This window comes from Helicoverpa zea, chromosome 5, assembly GCF_022581195.2.
Source record: "Helicoverpa zea isolate HzStark_Cry1AcR chromosome 5, ilHelZeax1.1, whole genome shotgun sequence".
Taxonomy (NCBI): domain Eukaryota; kingdom Metazoa; phylum Arthropoda; class Insecta; order Lepidoptera; family Noctuidae; genus Helicoverpa; species Helicoverpa zea.
In genome coordinates, this window is record NC_061456.1 from 2,159,432 (window position 1) to 2,184,040 (window position 24,609).

The 24,609-nt window shown below is 35.3% G+C and overlaps 3 protein-coding genes across 12 annotated transcripts in view; 1 reads left to right on the forward strand and 2 right to left on the reverse strand.

Moving 5' to 3' along the window:
• The window catches only part of LOC124630250 (four and a half LIM domains protein 2), a 178,975-nt gene extending 165,127 nt beyond the window's left edge, over positions 1-13,848 (forward strand). For all 10 annotated transcript variants that reach the window (XM_047164037.1, XM_047164038.1, XM_047164034.1 and 7 more), the window contains 3 exons: positions 10,434-10,603; positions 11,758-11,944; positions 12,341-13,848. In XM_047164037.1, coding sequence (XP_047019993.1) covers positions 10,434-10,603; positions 11,758-11,944; positions 12,341-12,498 — 515 coding nt within the window. In that variant the 3' untranslated portion in view covers positions 12,499-13,848. The remainder of the gene's footprint in view (positions 1-10,433; positions 10,604-11,757; positions 11,945-12,340) is intronic.
• Positions 13,849-15,629: 1,781 nt separating this feature from the next.
• LOC124630683 (uracil phosphoribosyltransferase homolog) lies at positions 15,630-19,243 on the reverse strand. The gene is made up of 4 exons (XM_047164649.1): positions 19,038-19,243; positions 17,964-18,156; positions 17,181-17,348; positions 15,630-16,813 (listed from the first exon to the last, which is right to left on the reverse strand). Exons 1-4 carry the CDS (start codon positions 19,163-19,165, stop codon positions 16,631-16,633), a joined length of 672 nt encoding a protein of 223 aa, XP_047020605.1. The 5' UTR covers positions 19,166-19,243; the 3' UTR covers positions 15,630-16,630.
• A 641-nt stretch (positions 19,244-19,884) lies between these two features.
• Positions 19,885-24,609, reverse strand: part of LOC124630169 (elongation of very long chain fatty acids protein 6) — a 57,130-nt gene continuing 52,405 nt past the window's right edge. The window contains exon 4 of the mRNA XM_047163897.1: positions 19,885-23,898. Coding sequence (XP_047019853.1) covers positions 23,529-23,898 — 370 coding nt within the window. The 3' untranslated portion in view covers positions 19,885-23,528. The remainder of the gene's footprint in view (positions 23,899-24,609) is intronic.

Sequence of the window (24,609 nt, forward strand, 5' to 3'; positions counted from 1 at the left end):
TTTTTCTGCTGACATCTTAACGATTTTACATGTTAAATAAAAATAATGCAATAGAATAAACTGTAATGTCTATAAACCTCCTTTTTAATCGGCTTGCATAGTAAAAATCAACTTCCCAAGATTTTTTTTTACTTTTTTCTGAAGTGCAATCCATGTTTGCAATGTGAATTCATGTTCAGATATTCATATTCAGCGGTGGTTACGCCCTTTTAGCTTTAGACACCGCATGACGCTCACATTTACGGTAAAACAAATATTATGCTGATTTGTGCTATGTCTGTTAACCTGTTTTATGTCAACTATACTATGCAAACTTACTTTGGATTTTATGTAAACATTAAATAATATTTAGGTGTCATTTATCAATATTCGGTCATTACTTAGTTAACACATTACTGGTAGAGTTGCTAAGTTGACGTTATTTAAAATACACAGTTCTCTCTACTCGTTGGTCTAGCTGTCGCTAGTGCGGCTGCTGAGCACGAGGTCTCGGGTTCGATTCCCGAGTCGGGCCGAAATCGCTTTGTGGGTTTTAGAAGACTTTCACAAAGCAGCCCGGAGCCTGGAAGCTGGTGATTGATACACCCGTGCATCGGAGAGCACGTAAATGTCGGTCCTGCGCCTGATCTCTCTCCGGTCGTGTCGGATTACCGTCCCATCGGGCTATGAGAGTTAAGGAATAGTGAGTGCACCTGTGTCTGCGCAAATGCTCGTGCACTATAATATGTCCTGCGTAGTTGGCTAATCTCCTTACATGAGAACAGCCGCCGTAGCCGATAATCGGCTAGGAGGACATCATCATCATCTCTCTACTTAGTACTAAAAAAATCCTGATCATATGAAATCACAGTAAAAATGCTTGGTCACAAAAAATGAAACCAAAAAGCTTTTAAAACAGCTACTTCAAAAATCGGTACAGGAAATATCAGCAGATGTATCTTATTTCAAAAGTTAACGTTTAATGTACTTACAGATATTTTTTACGACTTATTCCGAGTTATAAATCCAATATAGACTTCAAAGTACCGTGAGGAAATCAAAGTTTATTTACAGACATTCGATTGGTCGGAAATCGACTTAATTCTTTTAGAGTAACAATTTATCTGTTGGTGATAAAAATATAGATGTAAAAACCAAAAACTTAGGTATTAGGTATATATTTTGAGAGACAATATAGGTACGATTAGGTACATTTCTTCTTTGAAAGTAACATCAAATCAAAATTTATTTATAACAAGCAAACAAATCTACAAACGTAAACGACTCGGAAAAAATACAAATTATCCGCATTTACATGAAAAACAACTGAACTTAGTCGAGTTAAACCAGTCGGAAACTTAAACGCCCTCGTATAATTCCGTAATATCCGCCTGAGCTTAATGTTATTATAAATCCGATTAAGAGCAGTATTCTGGAACGATTCTCAAGCAACATCGAAATGTACTAACGACTAATCGACTTTTAATTTACGAATCTTCACATGTCACTTACCGATTTAAAAAAAATCGAATCGAGATTTGTTTTTAATCGTTCCTGAATATGGCTGCCAGACGCACACACTGCATTATGCGAAACGAAACGTAAATACGTAACATTACGGCCAACCTGTTTTTTTTTTAAAGTGACGCAGTTTTACGTTCGCTTTTCAAAAGGTAGGGAAACGGAAATGCGAGTTTTTTTTTTGCTTTATGCACACGTAAGGGTGCTTCAGACTTTTTTTCGACTTCTTTACGTTGTAATTTCAATTAGTAGTAAACTATGACTGTACTAATGAATGTAGACCTCGGTAATTTACTAGATGTCTATAAAAAATTACAGATTCGTAACTACAAAAAATAACTTATTACTTACGGTACGGTTCATACGATTTGTTTGATGATCATCATCAAATAAAAATATCATCATTGATGATAAAGTGTAACAAATCGTTAAATACATATGTATGAAACTATACATAGGTGTGTCTGTTATTTCTTTTATACTAAACTTGTAGGACTTACGTCATTAGTTATTGATTACTCCACCCACTTGTGTAATTAAAATTATTATATTAAATCTAACCATGAGACGCGATAAATATACATTAAAAACTATAATTCAGAATTATAATATTTAAAATGGACAATATTTTTAACTATAACAAGATCAAGGTAGTCCACAGATAACATAAATTCTATTTTATTGACGGCCAGTGTGTGGGACTTTGATTGTCAAGTTCGTATTTGGAAGACCCAAACATTCTCCATTTTAGGAATTAAAACGATTCGATTTACAAACTCAATATTTTTTAGGAATCATATATTGGCAATATACTTTATTTAATCTTTAGAGGTTAATTTAAATCCTTATAAAATTGGCCTCTAAATATAAACTATAATAACAACTACTAGCTATTTTCCCGCGGTTTCACCCGTGTTCAGTGTGAAATACTGCCTATTCTACACGGGTATAGTCTATCTTCCCAATAGTGAAAGATTTGTTTTTCCTTTTTATTATATTAAGTGAAATATTAAGTTTCTCATTTATTCTTTTCAGCTTTCTACATAATAAACTGTATTGTTTATTGCTGAAGCCATTTACGACAATAACAATATGTGACCCAAATGCTTAGCACTCGTAATAATTTGTCCGAACCATAATATCCATATTAAACGAATTTATATTTATTTTATTGTCCCGAAATGTGTGAGAAATACGTTTATACTGCTATAGGTCAAGGGTCTTGGATTTTATTGCATTTTAACAATAATTTATAGATTTAAATGCTATTGAAATGAGACTTAACGAGAAATAATTAAATCGCAATAAAACTTAATAAGCAATTATTAAGTCTGACAAATACTTTGTTGACAACCGCAAAAAAATCGGTTCCCCACCACAAACCCACAATTCTTTTGAAGTCGGTCAAATAGACCCAACACTCCTTTAGGTAACATCACACACTTAGTTAATTCAAACAACCAGTTTCCCTATTCCATAAACCAGTTTCCCTGTTCCATACGACTGTTTATTTAGGCTGGCAACACCTGTACTACCCTCGTTGCTTCGTATCTAATTACAAAACCACATTACAATTACACAGGTAATTGTAATGTGCAGGTCGCTTCCAACAGGTATCTGTGGAGATCAAAGGGGGAGGCCTATGTTCAGCAGTGGACGTCCTATGGCTGAGATGATGATGATGATGATGATTACAATTACACGTACCTCACACACACGTGCATGTAAACCACACACACATTTACATAGTCACACGTTCAGTAAAACAATTGGGGATTAGGTTATATTGAATTATGCTAAGGGATATGGGATTTTCTTCCGTTCTAATGAGAAAATCCTAAGGCAATTCGTATTTGCCTGTTTTGTTCCGGTGATAATTTCGTTTTCGTCTATCCCTACCGTACATTCTAATAAATATAAGTAAGTTATACTGAAACTAATATTGGAAAACGCTTTTCTTTTCAAAGTCATATATTGTGTAGCATATCATCAAAACTTTCTAGGCTTATTTGAAGTTTCAGAACTAAAGAACTTATTTTTATTTTAAACTTTGTATAGGTTTCCCAAGATTCTTTCAATTTTGATAGATACCGTGTGATAGGTAGAATCAATTATTTAAAACTCAAAACAATCCTTCAACTCACATCACCTACTTTCATTCAACCTTAAGTCACAGTTCAAGGTACATTTCTCGATGCCAATTAAACATGACAAATGACGTCACCACGCGCCAAAAACACAAAAATGCACCTTACATTAACGGCTTAAGGTCGCAAATGACTTGACAGTGATGCATTACCTCTTTATATGGAGGTAGGAACAGATGGCGGATCACCATGACCTTCGGGCCCCTTATCTCGTTGGTTTTAACCTCATAAGTCATGTAATAGACAGTCGATGGAAGACAAGACTTCTATTTATTAATGGACACGTGTTGAACATTCTGCCTAGGTTGTTGTTGAACTAAATTTAAATTAATTGAAAAGGAAATCACTAGAACTCATATATTTTTATGCTAGACGCATTGTCAGTAGTCTGTCTGCATTTCAAATAAAAATGTGACCGATGAAAATAGACCGAGATATTTTAGTATATCAAAGACTTTTTGTTTAGTTAAAGGTTTCTGAACGTATTATATTGCCCCTTTTCAATGAAACTATGAACTATTGAACAATATATCTGTCACCTGTCAATCGTAAATTCATAAATCGAACACAGTTTCAAACAGTTCCTACAATATGACAAACCTTCATGCAATATATCAAACAGTTTCCATAGAGTTGCTTACTCATATGCGGAAATAAGAGAGCGTGTACGTAAAACATTGTACCCTTCAGTTTTATAGTTTCTCGTGGATAAAGGGCGAACCTTGTTTACAACCAATCAAACGATTTTACGATGTCAAAGTTCAAGGATAGGAAAAGGCGGGGATATTTTGAATTGACTGACAGTGACACATTTTCAAATTGAAAATCGAATTGGCTTGATTGAAAAAAGCGTGCAGACCGCGTGCGACTGTCAACTTTTTTGAATTGGAAGAGTTCTGATTGGGGGTTCGAAATTCAATTTAATGATGACCATTTTGATTCATTATTATTTGCAGAAATAAAATCTACATTCAGTTCATTAAAACCGAGGATAACAGCCGTATAACAAAGCAATGATGAACGTATGCATACAGTAGCTACAAAATACATTTTCGCAGTGAATTCCAATGAAAAACAATAGCACAAAATCCTTTTATCAGATTTACCTCACGTGCAACACATGTGCACGCTACACACGCTCTGACACGTGCATAATCAATTTAGGGAACAAAATGGCGACGCCAGCCATTTTCATTTTTACTTTTGGAAAAAGTATTTGTTCCAATTCGCATGCTAGGAATTTCATTTTCAGTTTTATTACGACAATAAAATGAGAAATGGATATTATTTGAATTTTACTAGTACCGAATTACCAATTGTATTATCATTTTGAATATTGGAATTTTCTCGAACAAAAGGTACCGACGAACATTTGTTTTCTTTATAGAAATTGGAAATGGAACGCTATTGAATTACGTATGTTCATGGAAATGATAGAAATGTTTCAGATTGAGCACGATATCAGTTATTTAATTCCATATTTAAAAGATATTCAAATATGGAACGTTTTAAAGCCAGGTACATAATACAGCAATAATTTAAAAAGAGGTCCTACGTGTTACAAATCATATGTGGCTCATAGACAAACTATGTAGTAAAATAACATTGACAATGACGGAAACATACAAAGGAGTTCTTCTTTACATCAATTGAGATCTCCGTACACAATGGTGTGTAAATTTTCATTTGCCACATCACATTACTATGGCAAAACAAATCAGAGGTCGGTGTAAAAATAATGGATTTCGCTACATAAATAAACTATTTTACTATAATGGTATAAGGTTGAAAATTGCGTGGCAGTTTCCGTAGTGTGGAGATTACGTCATTGCTAATGTGGAATTAAGATTTGTTATAGAAAAAATGACACGTGTTTTTGAAGGAAACGTGTTATAAAAAGTACATGTCCCTATAATATCTTTCTGTTCGTTCATCATAAGTAGGTACCCAAATGCACGACAAATCGAATGCCTCGTAGACAAAGTTAAAATTGAATACCACGTAGTTTCGACAAGCAGAATTTATTGTTCAAGCATTTTTCAACAGTTCAGAACAACATTAATGAACGAAGTTACCTTTTTATTTCAATTTTCAACGAGCGATAAAAGCTCTGCAAAAATATTCACGAACAAAATTTTAAGCTGAGTGCTCACTCGCGAAAAGCTCCTACGAATTTCCTAGGCGACTTTTCTCCTAACACAGATAGTTATGTCGGAAAATTGCGGTATAAAATAATAGTGGTTTTTATTACGTGCTATATTAAGAGTTCTCGTTAATATTTGCCCAAGCCTACACTGACCGGCTGACATCACCGCGGCCTTCAGACTTCATATTTGATCTTAACCGCTTGCTAATAACGTGGACAAACTGCTCCAACAATGCATCATAACGTAATCATTCAGTACTGTAAATTTATGCATACGGTATTACATTATTGGCTTAGTAAATATTATGAAGAACTTGTATTACAGGTCGCTAGTTTTTTTCGTTGACCACACATGTTTTTGATTAATCATTCGTTTTCACCACTTACTTTTAATTAGTGAATACTTTTTGACCGTTTCAAAAAAGGAAGGTTCTCATTTAGACCTATCTAAGTTTGTGCGCGATTATCTCGCGATTTTAATTTACTGTCCCTAAAGTCAGGTTTACTTAACCGCCAATTCCTTAGCAGCAACTACCAGATATCCGCTTGGACAGATTAAAATAACATTAATATTAAGCGTATCCTCATCCCACGCTCAAGAAACGGAGCAAACAACTTTCTCAGTGTCACTAGGAGCCAGCCACTAACGAGTTTCATTAATTACCGATGCACTGCCGCTCCCACGGGGGATATTTTAATATTGCAACTGTAAATAAACTTAAGGCTAAAGCTAGGCTAATTTGCATAGGACATTGTTCTACATTTTAATTCCTAGGAGCTAAGCTTCATGTTTATAGGTGTATAAAACCAACGTTATTTCTTACATTAAAACTCCTACGATTAGGAGTCTGCCTCAATTACACTTCTGATTTAAAAAATAATATGGTAAATTTTTGCTACATACAGAATTTCTTTCGAAGAAATTGTAGATTTTTGTGTTCTACATTTTTGGAAAAAAAATCACTAACAGCCAAAATCATCCATAACTGTATCTTCCAACAATTATAATTATCACGCCTACACGTCTACGCTCGTGTACCCTTCGCTTAACAGTAACAATTTGCAAATGAAATAGCCTAGTTATTATTGTCCGAAACCATAGCTCCAGTGGGCGTAAGGGCCCTTTCACCACGAACAATGGAAAAGTGGAACGGTTTAACTGTAGTCTGTTCACAGCTTTATTATTTATAGGTGTGTTGATGCGCCTTTATCTATGGGCTATGAAGTGCTTATTATAATAATAGATAGCTAGAGTTATGGGTGTTTATGACCCCTCATATTATGGGTTATGAAAAATGTGTGCTGGGCCAGATGACGGTCGTGCAAAAGCCACAGACAAAGCTTTAGGAATATTTCTTTTTTGCCATACTTATCAAAGATTTCCTTGAAAAGTCGGTCGCTGATATATTACGGCCCGTTCACACATGGGAGTCCGTTTTACTGGTACGTTTTTAACGGATACGTCATAAATTTATGCGCTGTTCACACATAGGCACCGTATAACGTTCAACGAATCCGTCATTACTGGATGCGATGTGTGAACAGAAAACAGAAAACTACACCCCGCACACACCGCCCGCCACGCACACAGTATCTATCCGTTAAAATTCTACGTATCCGTATATTTTTACTGTTCCGTCGTCCAGTATTCGATGACAAAACGGAATGTAATTTTTTTACGGAACGATATTTTTTACTGTATACAGAATACTGTGCCATGTGTGAAGTCACTCATACAACTACATACGCCATCGACGAAAAAAAAACGTGCACGGTAAAACGGAACAGTAAAACGGAGACATGTGTGAACCGGCCGTTAGCTAAACTTTTTAGACTGTAAACAAAGTCTAGATACCTATTCTAAAGCCACAAAAAATGAACAAAAATCACGTGAAACGGCATACCGACTGCAAGTATTCCCCAAATCGATATGAAATACGATAACAAAGTTCACAGACCCCAGCTGCAGATGTAACCCAAGACTAGTCACGAACCACAATGCTATAGTTTCCTATACTTTGACACGCGATACTTTGGCTGCCAACATGTTTTTGTCTTAGATTGTCTGCGCGAATTTTAAATCGGTAGATCGGTAGCTTGTTTTTTGTTTGATTTCATTTTAAAAGACAATATAAAATGTCTGCAAAAAGATTTCAGTGGAACTCTTTAGGTTTTAAAAAAGGAACTGAAAATTCCCGCCATTTTATTTCGAATTTAGAATCAAATTGTCTATAACGAAACAAAAGCTTGGTAATAGAGAGCGTTGCCCTTAATTTTAAATTAAATATCAGACAATCAGTTTAACAAAACCAAAAAGTTTTCGCTTTTCAAACAAACTTGCGTTCAAACTTTTGCATAGACAACAAATACAACACTGATAGAAAACTTTCCCCATTATACCGTGTCCATAATAATTAACGGCCGATCCCAGTATAATATCCGTTGTTCTATCTATCTATCTGTTGCTTCCTAGAGATAGGAATTTTATAATACTTGTATGGAACTCATGTCAAACTGCTATCTGTGGTAACTAAATCAAGAGATAGATTATTGGGACGGAAGACCAAGTTGCGTTTCGTTCGCTGATTGCTTTAGATATCGTGGAACTTGGAAACTTGGACAGTTTAAACGCATTCAACATTTATTGCTAATAGCTACCATTTATACTGGCGGTGATTAATTTATCTAACTTGTGTTCGGGAAACTAGTGAAATGTGGTAATGTAGAAGTTTGGTAGAAAATGCTTTTTGAAATTGGAACATTGGATATGGGTGGATTTTTTACTAGTTTACGATGATGATTTATTTAAAGGTATTTCTCATAATTATGAAGCAATTGAGTATAGTATAGAGCTGCTTAGTAATCCATGTTTCTGGTGCGAATAACGTGAAAAAATTTTTGAGTTAAAGTTGGCTTTTTTTCCGTGGTTACTAGTAATTTATTCTTACTTAGAAGTTACTTTCAGCGCAGTTCATATAACAATTGGGTTACTTTGTAGATTTTTGTAAAATTCCCTGATAGCTTTCGCTCAATCTCAAAAATCACGAAACTAAGCAATAAATCAAATACCTAATCACAAATTGTAGAGTGTAAAACCGTTGTATGATAGCAGGGTGCATGTTGCGTGCATTAGTCAAATCTCATTGTTACAATGTCACATGCAAACTCAAGGACGAATCGTTTGATTACAAACATGCGATCTTTACACTTTTACTGCATCGTAAAACCATAGATTAGGTATCGATATAGTATAGATACTTACTAATAAAAATATAGGGGCCAACAACACCTTATTGAGTACGAAATAGTGTACCTAAACACAGGTATATGAGTATTGTGTATCTACTTACTTATAAAAAAAGTATAATTAACTTTTTATGTTCATTGTTTTATACGGAAAACGGATATAGCATAAATGCATAATAAAATGTAATCGGCTCGCAAATTAATATGTTATTGAATGAGCACTGAATTAAAATTATTTGGATGAACTGAAAACGCATACCAAAAAATATTTTTTTTTTGCATTTAACATTTAAATTGTTTTTCTAAATGCCTGATAGATTTAAAAGTTACTAAGATAAAAGCTACAATATTATTTCAAAATATAAATAAAAGACTTAGAAAATATTCAAGATAGCTTCGGCGCACGCTAAAATTCTAGCTCGCTATACAATTAACTGATTGGAGGATCAATAAAATTTTATGTGCAAATAAAATAGGATTCGTAATAACTAAAGTAACAAACTGAAAGAGAATAACAAACAAAATATTTTTTATGCAAACTAGAAAAAATATTTTTACCCTTGACCCCGCTGTGACCTGGTATTTATTTACATACTTACGCTTAAGGCTATTAAAGTAGTAAAATATAGTAATTATAGTGTATCAGTCTTCCCATATAAAGATATTCAATTAAAATATGACGATTAATCGCCATTGATCTAGCTAATACTGGCTGTTTTTGTTCATGTGTCAGAAACATACAGGTTTATTCGTTCGAAAACGGAAACTCAACCAAAAAAAGAAAAAATAAAATACTGCCAACTTTTCGAACTGCAGTTTCAAAAATTTCCCGCCATAAAACGTGAACATGACGATGTTGACATTTGAAAGTGTCACTTCCTTGTCACGGCAACCTTGTCCCGTTTTGCAAGGACAGTCCTACCGCCATAACATCGTGTGGTTCCCCTACACCATTGTGATCGCATGATAATGTCCCCCGAGAATATATTAGAACATCGGAATAGATCGATCGGCTGATACAATGGTGTATTTGCATGATCTTGTCAACAAATGCACTAAATGTAGGAAGTCAGGGTTATTGTTTGCTATGCGGTATACAATGGATAGAATGTGTTAAAGATGCTGATATTTTCTGTAACTTAGCAGCTTCAATATCTTCGAAAAGCCAACCAAATTAAATAAAACAACAAGAAACTACTATAATAAAAAATTATCGCTCCTTTTAAAACTACCGAAAAGAGCCGCATCCGCGCCCTTGCCCTGTAACTATTCAACTTTATATTTGCTATTCGAAAACATTGGTCAACCTTCTCCTATCCCATATTATACACCATTTACAAACATCATCAACCAGAGAATTTTCAAATCTAATCTCTCCATTCCTTGTTTCCCAGGAACCAAGAAGATGGAGTACAAGACGAGGCAGTGGCACGAGAAGTGCTTCTGCTGCGTGGTCTGCAAGAACCCCATTGGCACCAGGAGCTTCATTCCCAGGGAGCAGGAGATCTACTGCGCCGGCTGCTACGAAGACAAGTTCGCTACTCGCTGCGTTAAGTGCAACAAGGTGAGGAAATAAACTTGTTAACTGGGGATCAATATCCTATCTGTCTGCTGGTTTGCTGACTAGAGATAGGATCTTGACATTGGCATTGGTGGATTGGAATTTGAAATCACTTGTATGAGACAAGTGATTTCAAATTCCAATCCACCGATGGAGATTTCTTGGATGGAAATGGAGGGGGAGGGTTAACTAGAGGATGTCGGGTCATGTAAAATCTGGCGAAAGTTGGTAAACAATTTTTCAGCGCTTTTGCTTAAATAGGCCACAGATTCATCATCATTTAGTTTGGTTTAGTGAGATTTTTAGATGACTTCCAAAAATGTTTGATTTGTAGCTTCAAACACTTATCTTAATGATGACCTAATTTCATCTCATATATTTGATTCTATTGGAATCAGATTAGCCTCCAGTCTCCTTTTACCTAATAGAGTTCTATTGAACTACACACGATCTTTCCGAACTCTTGCAGTCTATTAATTGCTTCCTCATATTCCGAATTATTGGTACACTTTGTTCATTAGTCTAATCCAGCCTCATTAAAAAATGGGGGTACTAGGTTAACAAGCCGACTGTTATGCAGGTACCGTAAATAAATCTTATACAATTTGTACCCACATCTCACCCACGAGATCGTTCAATGAGTAGTTTATCATCACCACAGATGTTGTTTATTGCGATTTTATAGCTTTAGAACGCAGTCACCTGTTTTAAGGTCAGATGAAAGATAATAGGAAGTAAATAGAGGTTATTAATGGAACGGTTGAACGATAAATGAAGAAGTTGACTTGACACCTAGTCACCTGCCTCATGCGACTTCATTGATATGCTTAGTTTGTTGCATATCCGCTTATTTTACTGAATGAATTGCATCACGTACATGTCTGTGAATTATATACAGATGGGAATCATCTATTGCGGAAAAATTACAGTTTCACGAAGACTAAATTGTTAGTGACGCAACAGGAGGTTTAAATCTACTTCTGCTCGATGGTCCCTTTAGTTCCTCAGTCAGTCACAGGGTTTGTAGACTTCAATGATTCTCTCCTTGGACTGAGTGCATTACTTTACAACTACTCTAATGCAGCTGGCATTGGAGTTTGTAGGAATCCCTTAGGTACCTACTCTACCCTACTTCAAAGTCTTCCCTCTACTTCCAGATCATCACGCAAGGCGGCGTGACCTACAAGAACGAGCCGTGGCACCGCGAGTGCTTCACGTGCACCAACTGCAACACCTCGCTGGCTGGCCAGCGGTTCACTTCCCGCGACGAGAAACCCTACTGCGCTGACTGCTTCGGAGAACTCTTCGCTAAGCGCTGCACGTCTTGCACCAAGCCTATTACTGGTCAGTATTTGTTCAGCAAATTAATCAGAACCTTTTGAGCAATGGGAAAAAACATGGTGGGCGCCATAACGCGCACATTTTTCTGAGAGGGAAGTGACGGAACAAATAGGTTTGGAATCAGAATTTTTGGGGTCATTTGGACAATTCGCCGAAGTTTCTTTGGTTCACCAAACTCACTTGTATCAACAGTGGATATTGTGAATTGATTACAATACCACAAGTAGATGAATGATGTTCCCAAACAGTTAGTCACAGGGTAATGTACCGTAATTCTACATTGTCTTCTGCATATGGTCATGTTATCAAACCCGAAATAAAAGCAATCAAATTATCATAATATTGAATTGATTTATATTCAACAAGTGATGAATAACAAATGTTGTATTGTTATTGCAGGTATCGGCGGCACCCGCTTCATCTCGTTCGAGGACCGCCACTGGCACAACGATTGCTTCATCTGCGCGCAGTGCAAGACCTCCCTGGTCGGCAAGGGCTTCATCACCGACGGCCCCGACATAATCTGCCCCGAGTGCGCCAAGCAAAAGCTCATGTAAATACGAACTCACGCACAGCTCCCTAACGCTTCCCCTCCTGGCAACACCGTAACACTATCGATAAGCTTACCATCGAGTGAATCCGCCAATCGATTTAGGAATCGATTCTCGTTACATCAAATGTGACTAATGTATTTTTGTGTGCTTATAGCGAAAAAACCATTCTACCGGTAGTCGCTAACGCCAGAGACTGGGTCGCGTCTAAAAAGCAGGATACTTCCAGCGATGTGCTTTTCGACCTCATTGACAACGTAAACTTTCACAAGGTCAATGTCAAACCTTAGACGTTACTTAGACAACTTGTTGACGATATTTTTATACAAAAATTAATAACGAAAATCACAAAAAAATGTGAATGCACAAATTGTGTTATCAAGTATTTAATTTCGCTTTTTGAAATCTTTTATTTATATATATTGACTGTTTAGTTCTGACTAATTCAACCCTGTATCTATCGTTATGTTGGTATGTATTACGTGCTAATTGCCATATTATTTCGCTTTGGCTGTTGTATTAGTCTTTAGATTTATAATTGTCAATTTACCTAGTGCGATTCACACGATGCCTTAATAACATATCTAAGTCAATTTCGAGGGTATATTATTTCTTGTTGTAAAGCCACCTTATTTATAAATTTTGTGATCTAAGTCTTGCCTTTCTTTGTAAACGCTAAAGGACAATCTACTGTGTTCAAGGTTTATAACTAAAGAGGTCCTACAACGCTAGTCTGGTGTCGCCAGATATATAATTTCTTTTTATTAATAGACACCCTACTGGGTGGTAATAAGTGCTTGTCATGTAACATAGTATATAAGAAATTTATTGAAAGAGTAATGTACGTGTTATATTTTAAGTATTTATTTATACGGGAGTACGCACTTATTATCTGTGGGGACGCCGATGGTGTTGCCGTCACATTAAAAAAGAATGAGATTTTAGATGTAGTGTTGCCATTTACGCCATCGGTAGGTCGCTACCTAACACTATTGTTAAGTGACATCTAGTTTTACTAATAAAAAATAATAATATAAAAATATTTTTGTTCTCGAATAAGAATCAGTCGTAATTGAATGTTATCGATATTTTTACATGATGGTAAATATTTAGCGTTTAGTGGTTAAGTGGGTAACAGCTGTGTTTACATCGCGTCAGCGCCGACCATGCAATGATTGGGGAACACTTTATAAACGTTACTTGTTAAGGATTAAATTATTCAAATGTTGAATTATTAATTTATAATAATGTGTACACTTAAAAACGACCGCTTAGCTGTGTGATCTGATCTAATTAAATATTTCTATCTATCTATAGAATGTAAACTATGAAACGGAAATAAACGATTTAAAAGTAGTTTTATTGTTGTTTATTTGTGTTGTCCTGTCATTTTACCCGATTATCTATTAATATCCCGATATACGTTAAACGAGAGAAACAGGATTTAAAGTCTAGGCATAGGTTAGTATTCCAAAAATATTGTTTGAAGGACTCGGAAGAATTCGTTGGACAGTAATATTTATTAACATATCTACATATTTAATGGTTGGCATGTAATTCCATAACTACGGAACGCAGCTAGTGAACAAATCAGATTTTTTATGTGGTTTGGAAAATAAACGCAAATGGTGGTCAAATGCAGTAATGTGCAGTATTTATTCTGCTGCCTACGCCGTCAGAAAAGTAAGACAATTCACTGACGTAGACACAGCTCGACTAGTCTATTTTAGTTACTATCATAGCGTTATGTCCTATGGTATTCTACTGTGGGGCAAAACTGCAGATATCGAAAACATTTTCGTACTACAGAAACGAGCTGTTCGTGCAATATATCAGTTAGGTAGCAAGCATTCCTTAAGGGAGCTTTTCGAAGAAATAGGTATCCTTACTGTGGCATCGCAATTCATCCTTGCTAAGATGCTATATATTAATATTCATCTCTACACTAAGAAAAGTGATGTCCACAGTATCAACACTAGGAACAAGCATAAACTGTGCATACCCATTCACAGGCTTCACAAGGTGCATGGAACATTTAAGGGGCTAGGTATACGATTTTATAATGAACTTCCTCAGTCGTTATTAGAATTGCCATTTGATAAATTTAAAGTCCAAGTCAAATCTATTCTGTCCAAGAAAGCCTACTATACTGTTAATGATTACATAGACGATAAGAGTAGTTGGTTCTCATGTTAAACACCGGACAGCTTTAAGAGTTATCATTGATAGTTCATGTGATTTATTTTATACGTGACATTTTTCATTTTGTATGTATACTGACAGATTACCACCATCGTACTGTTTTCACGATGCGTTGTTTTGCAATTTTGTAAATGGTTTACTAGCGACTGTGAATCTATTAGTATTAACTGTTTTCTTGTTATGTAGTTGCAAGTCGTCATGCTCCCTTAGACGGTATTGCTTGCGGTAGCGTCGGTGGTCGGGTTGCCTCCCTCCCTCAAAAATGTACGAGGGGGGCGATGGCTGATCCTCGCGTTATGCTCATGAACGGGTGCTGCTCGTGGTACCAGGTCGTCTTGCTGACTACATATTTGTTAACCCGTAATATAGTGTGTATGACTTTTGATTTGAACAGTAGTCCTAGTTCACCGTTTTCATTGTTTATGTTGTAAATGTATGTTTTTTTATATATAAAAACACGTCGTGTTTCACATGTCGGTGGGTACGCCCTAAAACGATACCTATTTTCACTGAATGGAGGCATTATGTTCTCTTTTTTTTAATACATTTTTTGTAGCTGCTTGAGTAATAGGTATGGGTAAGGTGTGTACTAGCCAACATGATTAACTATTTGAATTGATTTTATATACAAATTTATGTACACAATGTTGTATAGTGATATTTAAATATTTGTATACGGTTCTTCAAACCATACAGACAGAATTGTGTTGCTGGGGAGTTTGTTCCACCACTTCTTCTTCCCAGCAAAAACACATGGAAGTGGTGAAGGGCGGGCGTTTTGGGGGCTGTCTTTTGTAGATTTGACGTTCAAAAAGTGCTGATCTTCAGCCTACTTTGAATAAATGACTTTTGATTTTGATTTTATTATTGATGCGTGGACTTAGTCCGTAAGAAAAAATATAGATGGCGCTACTAAAATTAACAAAAAAGCAAGATGGTCTCAACTTTTTATTTACAAAAGAGACAATTCAGTGATAATGACTAAATACATTTAATTATCAACTAGTAACTTCTGGCAATATCACAAACGTATAGCATTTAACTAATAAATAGATCAATTTCACTTAATACTAAAAATCTAGAGATTTGGGTTTATATAAAGCTGTAATCTTTGATAGCTATTTGAACGACATCGAATAATAAATGTATACATATATTTTGCAAAAATATATATTTGTTATATGAATGTATAAAATTCTAATCGTGTTTGATTATCAAGCGTTTTCTTTCATGTCGGATTAATTATTGTAATTATCTCTAGAATATTTTCTCTGTGTCCTTTATATAATTTCATTCTATTGAATACATTCAATATTGCATACATTAAAATCTTGTAATTGCTACATATAGAAAATTCAAAACATAGTTTATCGTCATATAAATTTTGTCATTACATAAAAATACATTAAAAATTGAGATTAATTTTCATGAAACATTGCTCAAAATTATGTCCAAAATCATTCAATAAATAATGCTATTAACACAAAATACTTCACAAAAAATGCTAAAATAATAATAATAAGCTAACTAAACGTTAAGTACAAACTAAGATCCATACCGTAGAATAGACTCAAGCATTGATAGATTCCATTGACTGCAAAATCTGTTATTGCATTTTACATGGACCGTTTTCCTGCCTGAGTTTTGCTGCTCTAGACTGCACAAGAATAGTCTAATATTTATGTGTATACTGCATTTCTACACTGAGAGGTTTCCAATTGCAATAGTTTCTTATACAACATGACTGCCATTTGCCGCTGTAACAGTATTTTCTTGAATTCATCTCAATCAAAATGTACTATAAGAAAGTTAGTGACAAACCTTCCATACATTAAGGCAGTTAGGCAGTTTCTTCTTTACCCCAATTTATATGCCATTTACCAATGCTTGATCACCATTTTATAATACGGACCTAAAACTCAAACTCATCCTCGTATCAGTCTGTCCCGAAGTACTTCTGTCCGAAGTGGTTGGGGGCCACAGGGTGAAGTTCGGAGGTCAACATCTTCATTTTAGGAACATAGTCAACAACTGCCTGAGCTGCTGCTGGGGTACAGAATAGGTTGGACAGAATTATTCTTTCTTCTTTGACACCGTGTTGGGTAAGGACGTTGACCGCCTAGAAATAAGACAATGTTAAAAATAAAATAATATGTTTGGGTATTGTGGATCTAATCTAAATGCAGCTAATTTCATACACTCATTAATTGATAATTTGACTTGACTCTTTGATTGACTCTTTTTTAAATAATAATTATTTATCTTTGAAATTGAGGTGTATGTATATCAGGATCATAATTATGTCCAGGGAGTTTGATTTTTGCTCCCAGTTAAGAGCACACTGCCTGCCCCACTTCTAGACATATACTACATCTCACATGGCGAAAGATTGAGCATTAATCACCATGCCTTCTCAATGTGGGGGGTCTACGAGACTAGCCAACAATCACAACATTAGAAAATTATTGTACTACTACTAGTATTACCTGTTTCACGGTATTGCCAGTGGACATAATAGGGTACATCAGCAGCACCTGTCTCCGGGCAATATCTTCAGGGAACTTAGCGTACACCACGTGAGCTTCATGCGTATCCGTATCGCTCTCCACCAGGATTTTACCAATGCGTATGGAGCGGCAGCAGTCGCGAAGACCCTGAAGTCAGCAGAAAATTACTAGATAAAATTATTTGATCGCCTCGTTGGTGCGCATAGGGTTCCGAATCTACAGAACTGATTTATAAAATTCTTTCACTGTTGGAAAGCTAGGCTATCCCGAATAACATTTAGTCCAAGTACGGGAAAAAGATCCCCGGAACATGGGTAAAACCGTGTATAATCGAACAGTAATTAAGGAACACTTTTTATTATACACTAGCTATGCAGGTAGGTAGTCTTACAATAGGGAATACCTCTTTCCTCATTATTTTTACATGCACATATATCTATTGTACCAAAAGATTCCTAAGTACCCTCATCCTCCACGACCACCCATTCCTCCTCCTCATCATTGATACGCAAAAGTGAGTTTAATTTTTTACATGATCATAAATTAAGATATTTTTTTATCAGCAATCACTATTATTAAAATGCATTAAGCACTCAACATGATAAGCCAGTTAGGTTTACTTCATAATTATGCTTTTACGTCAATTGTAACTGACTGTCTGATGTGTACATCAGATAAAAAATAAACAAACATGTTGGAAAATTATGTATCATGAGAGACACTGACAAAATAACTAAAAAGGAAGCAGAAACTCCAATTTACCTGCTCCATAGCCTCTCCAGACCTAACAATGGATACTCCGCAGTTACCCGCTCCATACTTAAGTCCTTTATACAATGCACCAGTAGGGGTGACCACTTCGCAGTCAGTAAACGGCAGCTTGTTCAAGCTCTCCTCTATCACGAGGCGGATTAGACGGTCAGCGTAGAACTTGAAGTCACTTCGGGATGTATTTCTGAAAATGTTTTGGGCTATTGCTTACCAGGCTATTGCAATTTGAGAAATAAAAAACCGGCCATGTGCCAATCCATTATTCCGAAGTTCCATACCATTATTTAGAAAATGAGCAAAATAATCACGTTTGTTGTATGGGAGCCCCCCAAAATGTTTATTTTATTCTAGTTTTCAGTATTTGTTGTTACAGCGGCAACAGAAATACATCATCTGTGAACATTTCAACTTTCTAGCTATCACAGTTCATAAGATACAGCCTGGGACAGACAGAGGAGCGAAAACAATAGGGTCCCGTTTCACCCTTTGGGTACAGAACCCTAAAAAATAATATCTAATCTATACTTTGTAATACGTTTTGGTCCACAGTTGAATTTGAGCTTAGTATTCCTCAACCATTTGCTTACCTGGCTGCAAGTTAAGTAAGCATATATTCTAAAATCACAATTTCCTACTATGTCAGCAATTAATGTCTTTGCAAAACAACTTTATCACTCATAATGAGCTGAACGAATGGGTTTAATCACATTGTTTTGACGTTTGCTTTATTACCTGTTATAAGTAAATAGGTATTATATTTTTCCTACAAAACTAAGGTTGCTGAACAACATCAATGATAATGCCGGAACAGTTATACTAAACATGAGTAATTAAAACAATTACGACCACTAATTTACAGCAATATGTACGATGCTATTAATATTTGTTGAGTCAAGCAAGCGTGATGCAGTGATACTATGCCTGCTGTTTTAAACACATAACTTCGTATTAAAATTACTTATTTATGATTCCACCATTTAAAATTCACAATTCTCTTTTTAAAAACGAGAAAAAACCTGCTTAGAAGCAAAGGTAAAAGCCACAAGGCCTGGTAACCTCACTCACTTGTCTCGTAGAATAGTCTGGAGCTCCTTTATATTGTCATTCAAAGGCAGTAGCGTAATGTTGTCACCGAATTGCTCCTTCACATCAGCAGCATCCCATTGCCTAATCTCGTTATCAATCAAATCCATATTAGATTAAATTTTATAAACAAAGCGTGAATTTATTGACGTGAACAGAATGGTTCATTGATACTTTGACATTTGTGAAAAGTCAATGAAGTCAGCTGCTGCGTTACGTTCGGAAACTTCATTCGAAGATTTTATTCTTATCTGCAACCTAAAAAATAATGATTCTTTACGAAATAAGATTTTAATAATATTTACATTAGTTTTGCACTCTTGTTAAGTATCTAATATATTTTTAGAAATCTCATATCTCTGAAAAAAGAAACTGTAAAGGACAATTTCTTTGAAGTATACTTTTTTGTGATAGTATTCGAAGCTACCTACTTTACACTTCTCACTCACTCTGATATTTGTAAAATCGCAGTCCTATAGTTTTTTGAGTATTAGTATAATAACTTTTAGCTAACAGGAAAGGTATTCCAAGGTATTAGTTACTGAGACGACTGAGCTAGCTGAGTAAGCTAGGCATAGGATCAACCATTGGGCTCCTAAATCTATGGGATCCATATTCTGACAAGGAATTTATACCACGTTTTATGCAGCATCAATGTGGCAGTTTTTATCAGGTATCAAGTTCTAATGTGATTTTCTTCACAGATTTTCTTGTTGCCTCGGATAATTTTTGTTATTGTAAAGTGTATCATTTTTGTTAACAAACAAGAAGTTTGATGGAATTTTCAAATAAAAAAATCAAGGGCTCCAAAACAAAAAATAAACAAACATAATGATTACGCATAACTCTTTATTTGCCCAGAAAATACAAATGAATGATTGCAAGAATATTTCCACTTTAGATTACAATGCTCTGTCGCTATATTATAATCTTTAGATCTGCATGTTGTAACCACAAAACTTCCTTCACAAAAATATATTTATTAAAATATTTTATTGAATATGGAACTGTAACCGCTAATTAGTTCTACTGAGAACATTTACAACAACAGTTTTCTTTTTAAATGCGAAAATATATTACACAATAAATAATAAATGCGTTAGTGATTACATGTTTATTTACTATTATTACCCTGAATCATTTCTCAGAAATGAAAGTCAGGTGGACAAGGTTACATCATAATAATTTTTGTTGTACACGACGAAATAAGAGTTTTATGAAATACAATAACATTCTGAATCAATTCAGCATACAAAAGTGCTTCAAGAACAAAATAGTATATATAAAATATAATGCATTAATTGCAACTTTAACCCCTTGACCACGCAGGTTAACCCGTTGACGGTGAAAATTAAAGAAACTTGATTGATTAATTGTAATAAAATTGTTGTGATGAGAAGTCGAGTTGAACACAAACTCGTCTGTCAAAGGGTTACATCAAGCGAAGTAGCTTTTCGTTTACAAAATTGGATGTTAATGAATTTCCAACTGGGTTGAAATTCCGCACCATATAATTATTAATCTCCTTCATTGAATTTCCATTAGACATGATTAGGCAAAGAAAAATAAATAAAAAGATGATATAAAATAATAAAAAAAAAACAAATTCTTCGCAATGTACTTTCCTCTAGGTGGCGAAAATAAAGGCTACATAGGTAAACTGCATTGTTTTTGTTTGCACTAAGTACCTAATCCCCGATCCCGAATTATACCTAAGTCATTCCCCACCTTAGTCGATTGTTAATACTACAAGTAGTTCTAAAACTCACCATTCGTTAATGACAAAGCAATGAACTGGACAAAATAACAGCCTATTTCAAATAGCCTATATTAAAAATTGTGACTTCTATAAACGGTACTAGACGAAATTGACCTTCGCTAAAAACTATTCTAATTTGCACACTGACTCTTGTAAGGCCCAGTTTTAGGAGCTACCGCGACGGAACTATTTGATACTGAGCCTCATTTTTAAACGCTCCCGAAGTCCAACCAAAGGTATTGGGACTTCGACGTTAAAACTAAGCGATTAAAAATGTTGCTGGACAATTTCCTATGCTTTCCCTTAAATTAGTTTTAGCTTATTTTTATTAATTATTGTGAGTTGATATATCTACTAACTACATTTTCAAGGAGCATGGGAGCAAGTCGTACCAAACATACCGTGCGATAGATTAAACGCGAGCTTATACCAAAAAGGTCAATTGGCGGACAGTTACAGGGCGTAATCTATACTAATTTAGTAACAGTGAAGTTAGAATACCGCTATTTAGCGTTCCATCGTTTATCCAAAGCTTTCGTGTACTTTTATTAACGGATAAATCGAGTCTAATGGTTAATATTCATCGCCGACGGTAAGTCGACATTAGATATACGTGAACGATTGGACATTGAATAGACGCCTTATATAATAATTTGTATGGGTCCAATGTGAGCGTCGCGGACTAATTCTAATTAAGTCTATATATTCACAACGACCGCGTTTACGTTACATAAATGCCGTCGGTTGTTAAGCTTTCACGCGGTAACGTTAACGCACAAGTTAACGTAGGTGCGTGGAACTGTTGATTTGAACTGTCTCGCCCGTATATCCGCGGCGCGTTACGTTACAAACACTCGTTGTTCCTTAAACAAAGTCTCCAAGTTTAAAAAAGAACGTTTGCCCATACTAAAATTAATTTCTTAATTTCTAAACGCGCCGAAACTGTAAATTTAAAGGAAACTTTCATTAATATTGCTTATTCCACTATCAGGAATTACATAATTACACTTTGTGCACTTGTTTGACAAGCATATCAAAGTATTACACCTACGCACCGCACTCGGTTTACATGAAGCGCAAAACATCGTTTAACATTTACAAAGTGTATAGGTAAAACTATCCCTTTAAAAATAAATTATTTAAAAAAATCACTAAGTTTTTTTCATTAAGTAATAAATACGACACAATAACAACAAAGTAGAGCTTTTATACAGGTCTTGGTGAAACAATAATTTAGGAGAGTGTAGGTACATAATTCCATAAATTTACAAAACAATTTGTACGGATTTCTTAAATAATATAATTCTCACACATTTCAATACCAGGAATGTATCTTCTATGTTTTGAACAATTTAAAAAACCTTATAAATTATTCAGGGTCCCTGAAAATCAATACTCGACTCCTAAATTAATTAAAATCCGAAGATTTAAAACTATGTCAAACTTAAATTCTTAACTTAAGACGAGACCCTGTGGTAGAGTAATTTGTCAAAAATAATATGTACTACTATTTGCATTTTGAATCAACAAATAATGGCTCATTTGCTTCACATCATCTAATTACTAATATTTACTAAACAAGTATTTTGCAATAAAACATAGTCACGAACAAACTGCATCGAAATTATTTCAGTGTTTCACGTAACTTACAAAAAAAAATCTATTTAAAAATTAGACGAATAAAAAAGAGATGCACTCAAAAAAGGCATTACAAAAATCTGAAAACATTGATCGATTGATAACTTACAGAAAAATAAAAAATACAACAAAAACATGGCAAGATTGTGTCAATTCGACACTATTTACAACATTTGACACTTCGATTCGATTGTAAATGGACTGTACACGAAGCACTCGATAATCGAGTGTTACAGTATATATTATTCGACTTTTTTCAATTCGATGCAGCCTTTACTCGAATAGCACGTCCTAAATCATCGGTACACTGAGCCTATATAAAAGCATGGTATTTGACACCAGGAGATCGCCGCCATTTTCAATTGACCACTGACGAATTGACGACTGTTGGAATTAAAACTGATAAACATTAAGTTAACATTTGTACTAGAATTTCCTTAAAAATGCCAATTATGTTAGGTTACATATTTTGATTACAATGAGTATTTACATCTACTTTGTACATAGCCAGCTAAAGGCTTATCGCTTATCTATATGGGGTTTGTCCGGTGGACAAATTCTCACGCATTAAAATAGTTTTTTTTAACAAGCACGTTATAGCTTAGAAGTTAATGTTTAAAAAACTGTTTTATTTGAAAGTCTTTTCGGTAAAAGGTTTTCAAATAAAACTTGAGTAAATCTTACATAATGTGTACTTAAGTTTGGTTTAATTCGGACAGTCGCCAGTAGTCGCCAGGGCTAGTGGAGCCTGGCATCGGCCGCGAGCTAACAGTCGATCTAGCGTGGAATGTAACACGAGGCGACGTCTCTAGCGTCGGCTGACCGCGATTGGACACCACCGCCGATACATATAACAAACTTCATAACGCTATTTCGGGGAACAATACAAAAATGTGAGGACAAAACTATTGCAACATCAGGAGTAAAACACTGGTTGTATGTATATTGTCAAGGATCGCGCCTACCACTACGTTAGCGAGGTAGACATAGAACCGGCAATCGAGCCCAATCGTGACCAACTAAATAACAGCCATAACCTGTACAATATAACTAGTACATATCACGTGTGTCGTCGACTAGTGAGCGACAACGCCGTTCCTTTGCCGCGGGTAACCGTTGATCACCTTCTTGGTGACTGGGACGTCTCTGACGTCGGGGATGGGTTCGGTTTTGGCCTTCTTGCCAGTTTTGGGGGAGAGGTAGGCTTTGTAGAAGAACTGTGCGAAGAGGACGAAGTAGGAGAAGTACATGGCCATGGAGAGCTTGATGTTGATCTGGCTGATGTGGCAGCTGGTAGGGGCTGACGTGGCCATGTAGTTGTGCGCCCAGATGTTGATGGCGCAGCCGACGATCATCTGCGTGAGCTGCAGCACCGTGATGGTCATCGCGAGCATCTTGGGCGGGTACTTGCCCATGCTCACTAACGCGTAGTACGAGTACATTACACTGAAAACAGAGAAACAGTATCGTTAGTCTTATATATCCGCAAAGTCCATTTGAAGTATTTTCAGAGGCTTATATTTTTAAAACTGAGTCAGACACGATCTTTGAGCGATAATAATTTGACTTTGATACATATATTTATTTGGTTGTGTCCTTAAACGTAGATGAGACCGGTGCAACCTGTAGTTTCCTGCTCTTCTGCTTCTTTTTGACTTTTCCCGTAGCGTACTCAAAAATATTTGCAATAATTTGCATCAAAACTAGAAATTAAAGATGTATAGATGAAACATTTTTTCCTCACCAAGCAATCTTTTTAGCATACTTAGCTTAATAACTGCTTCGAGTTATTAATCATTAATGCCTGGCATAAAATAATTATGTTCAGATAAGGATTTTCCTAATATTATCTACGTTTTAATGTGTCTAATAAATATATTTATTATCTCGTTTAGCAAATAGTCATGTAGTGTAGTATTTTCTTACATAATACAGTATAATAGTTTTCTGAGTAGTAATTTAATTGTTAAACGCGCTAACAATTATTCTGTCACTCAACATACAGGTTTAATTAACATAAATTGCTTTAATTATTTCATTGTTCACTTATTTCGTTTATTTAACGATTTGGTATATTCTTATAATATGAGCACTTTATATCGCTAATGTTCTTAGAACTCGTGTTTATTTAAGGTATATTATATTTTGCACAATGTG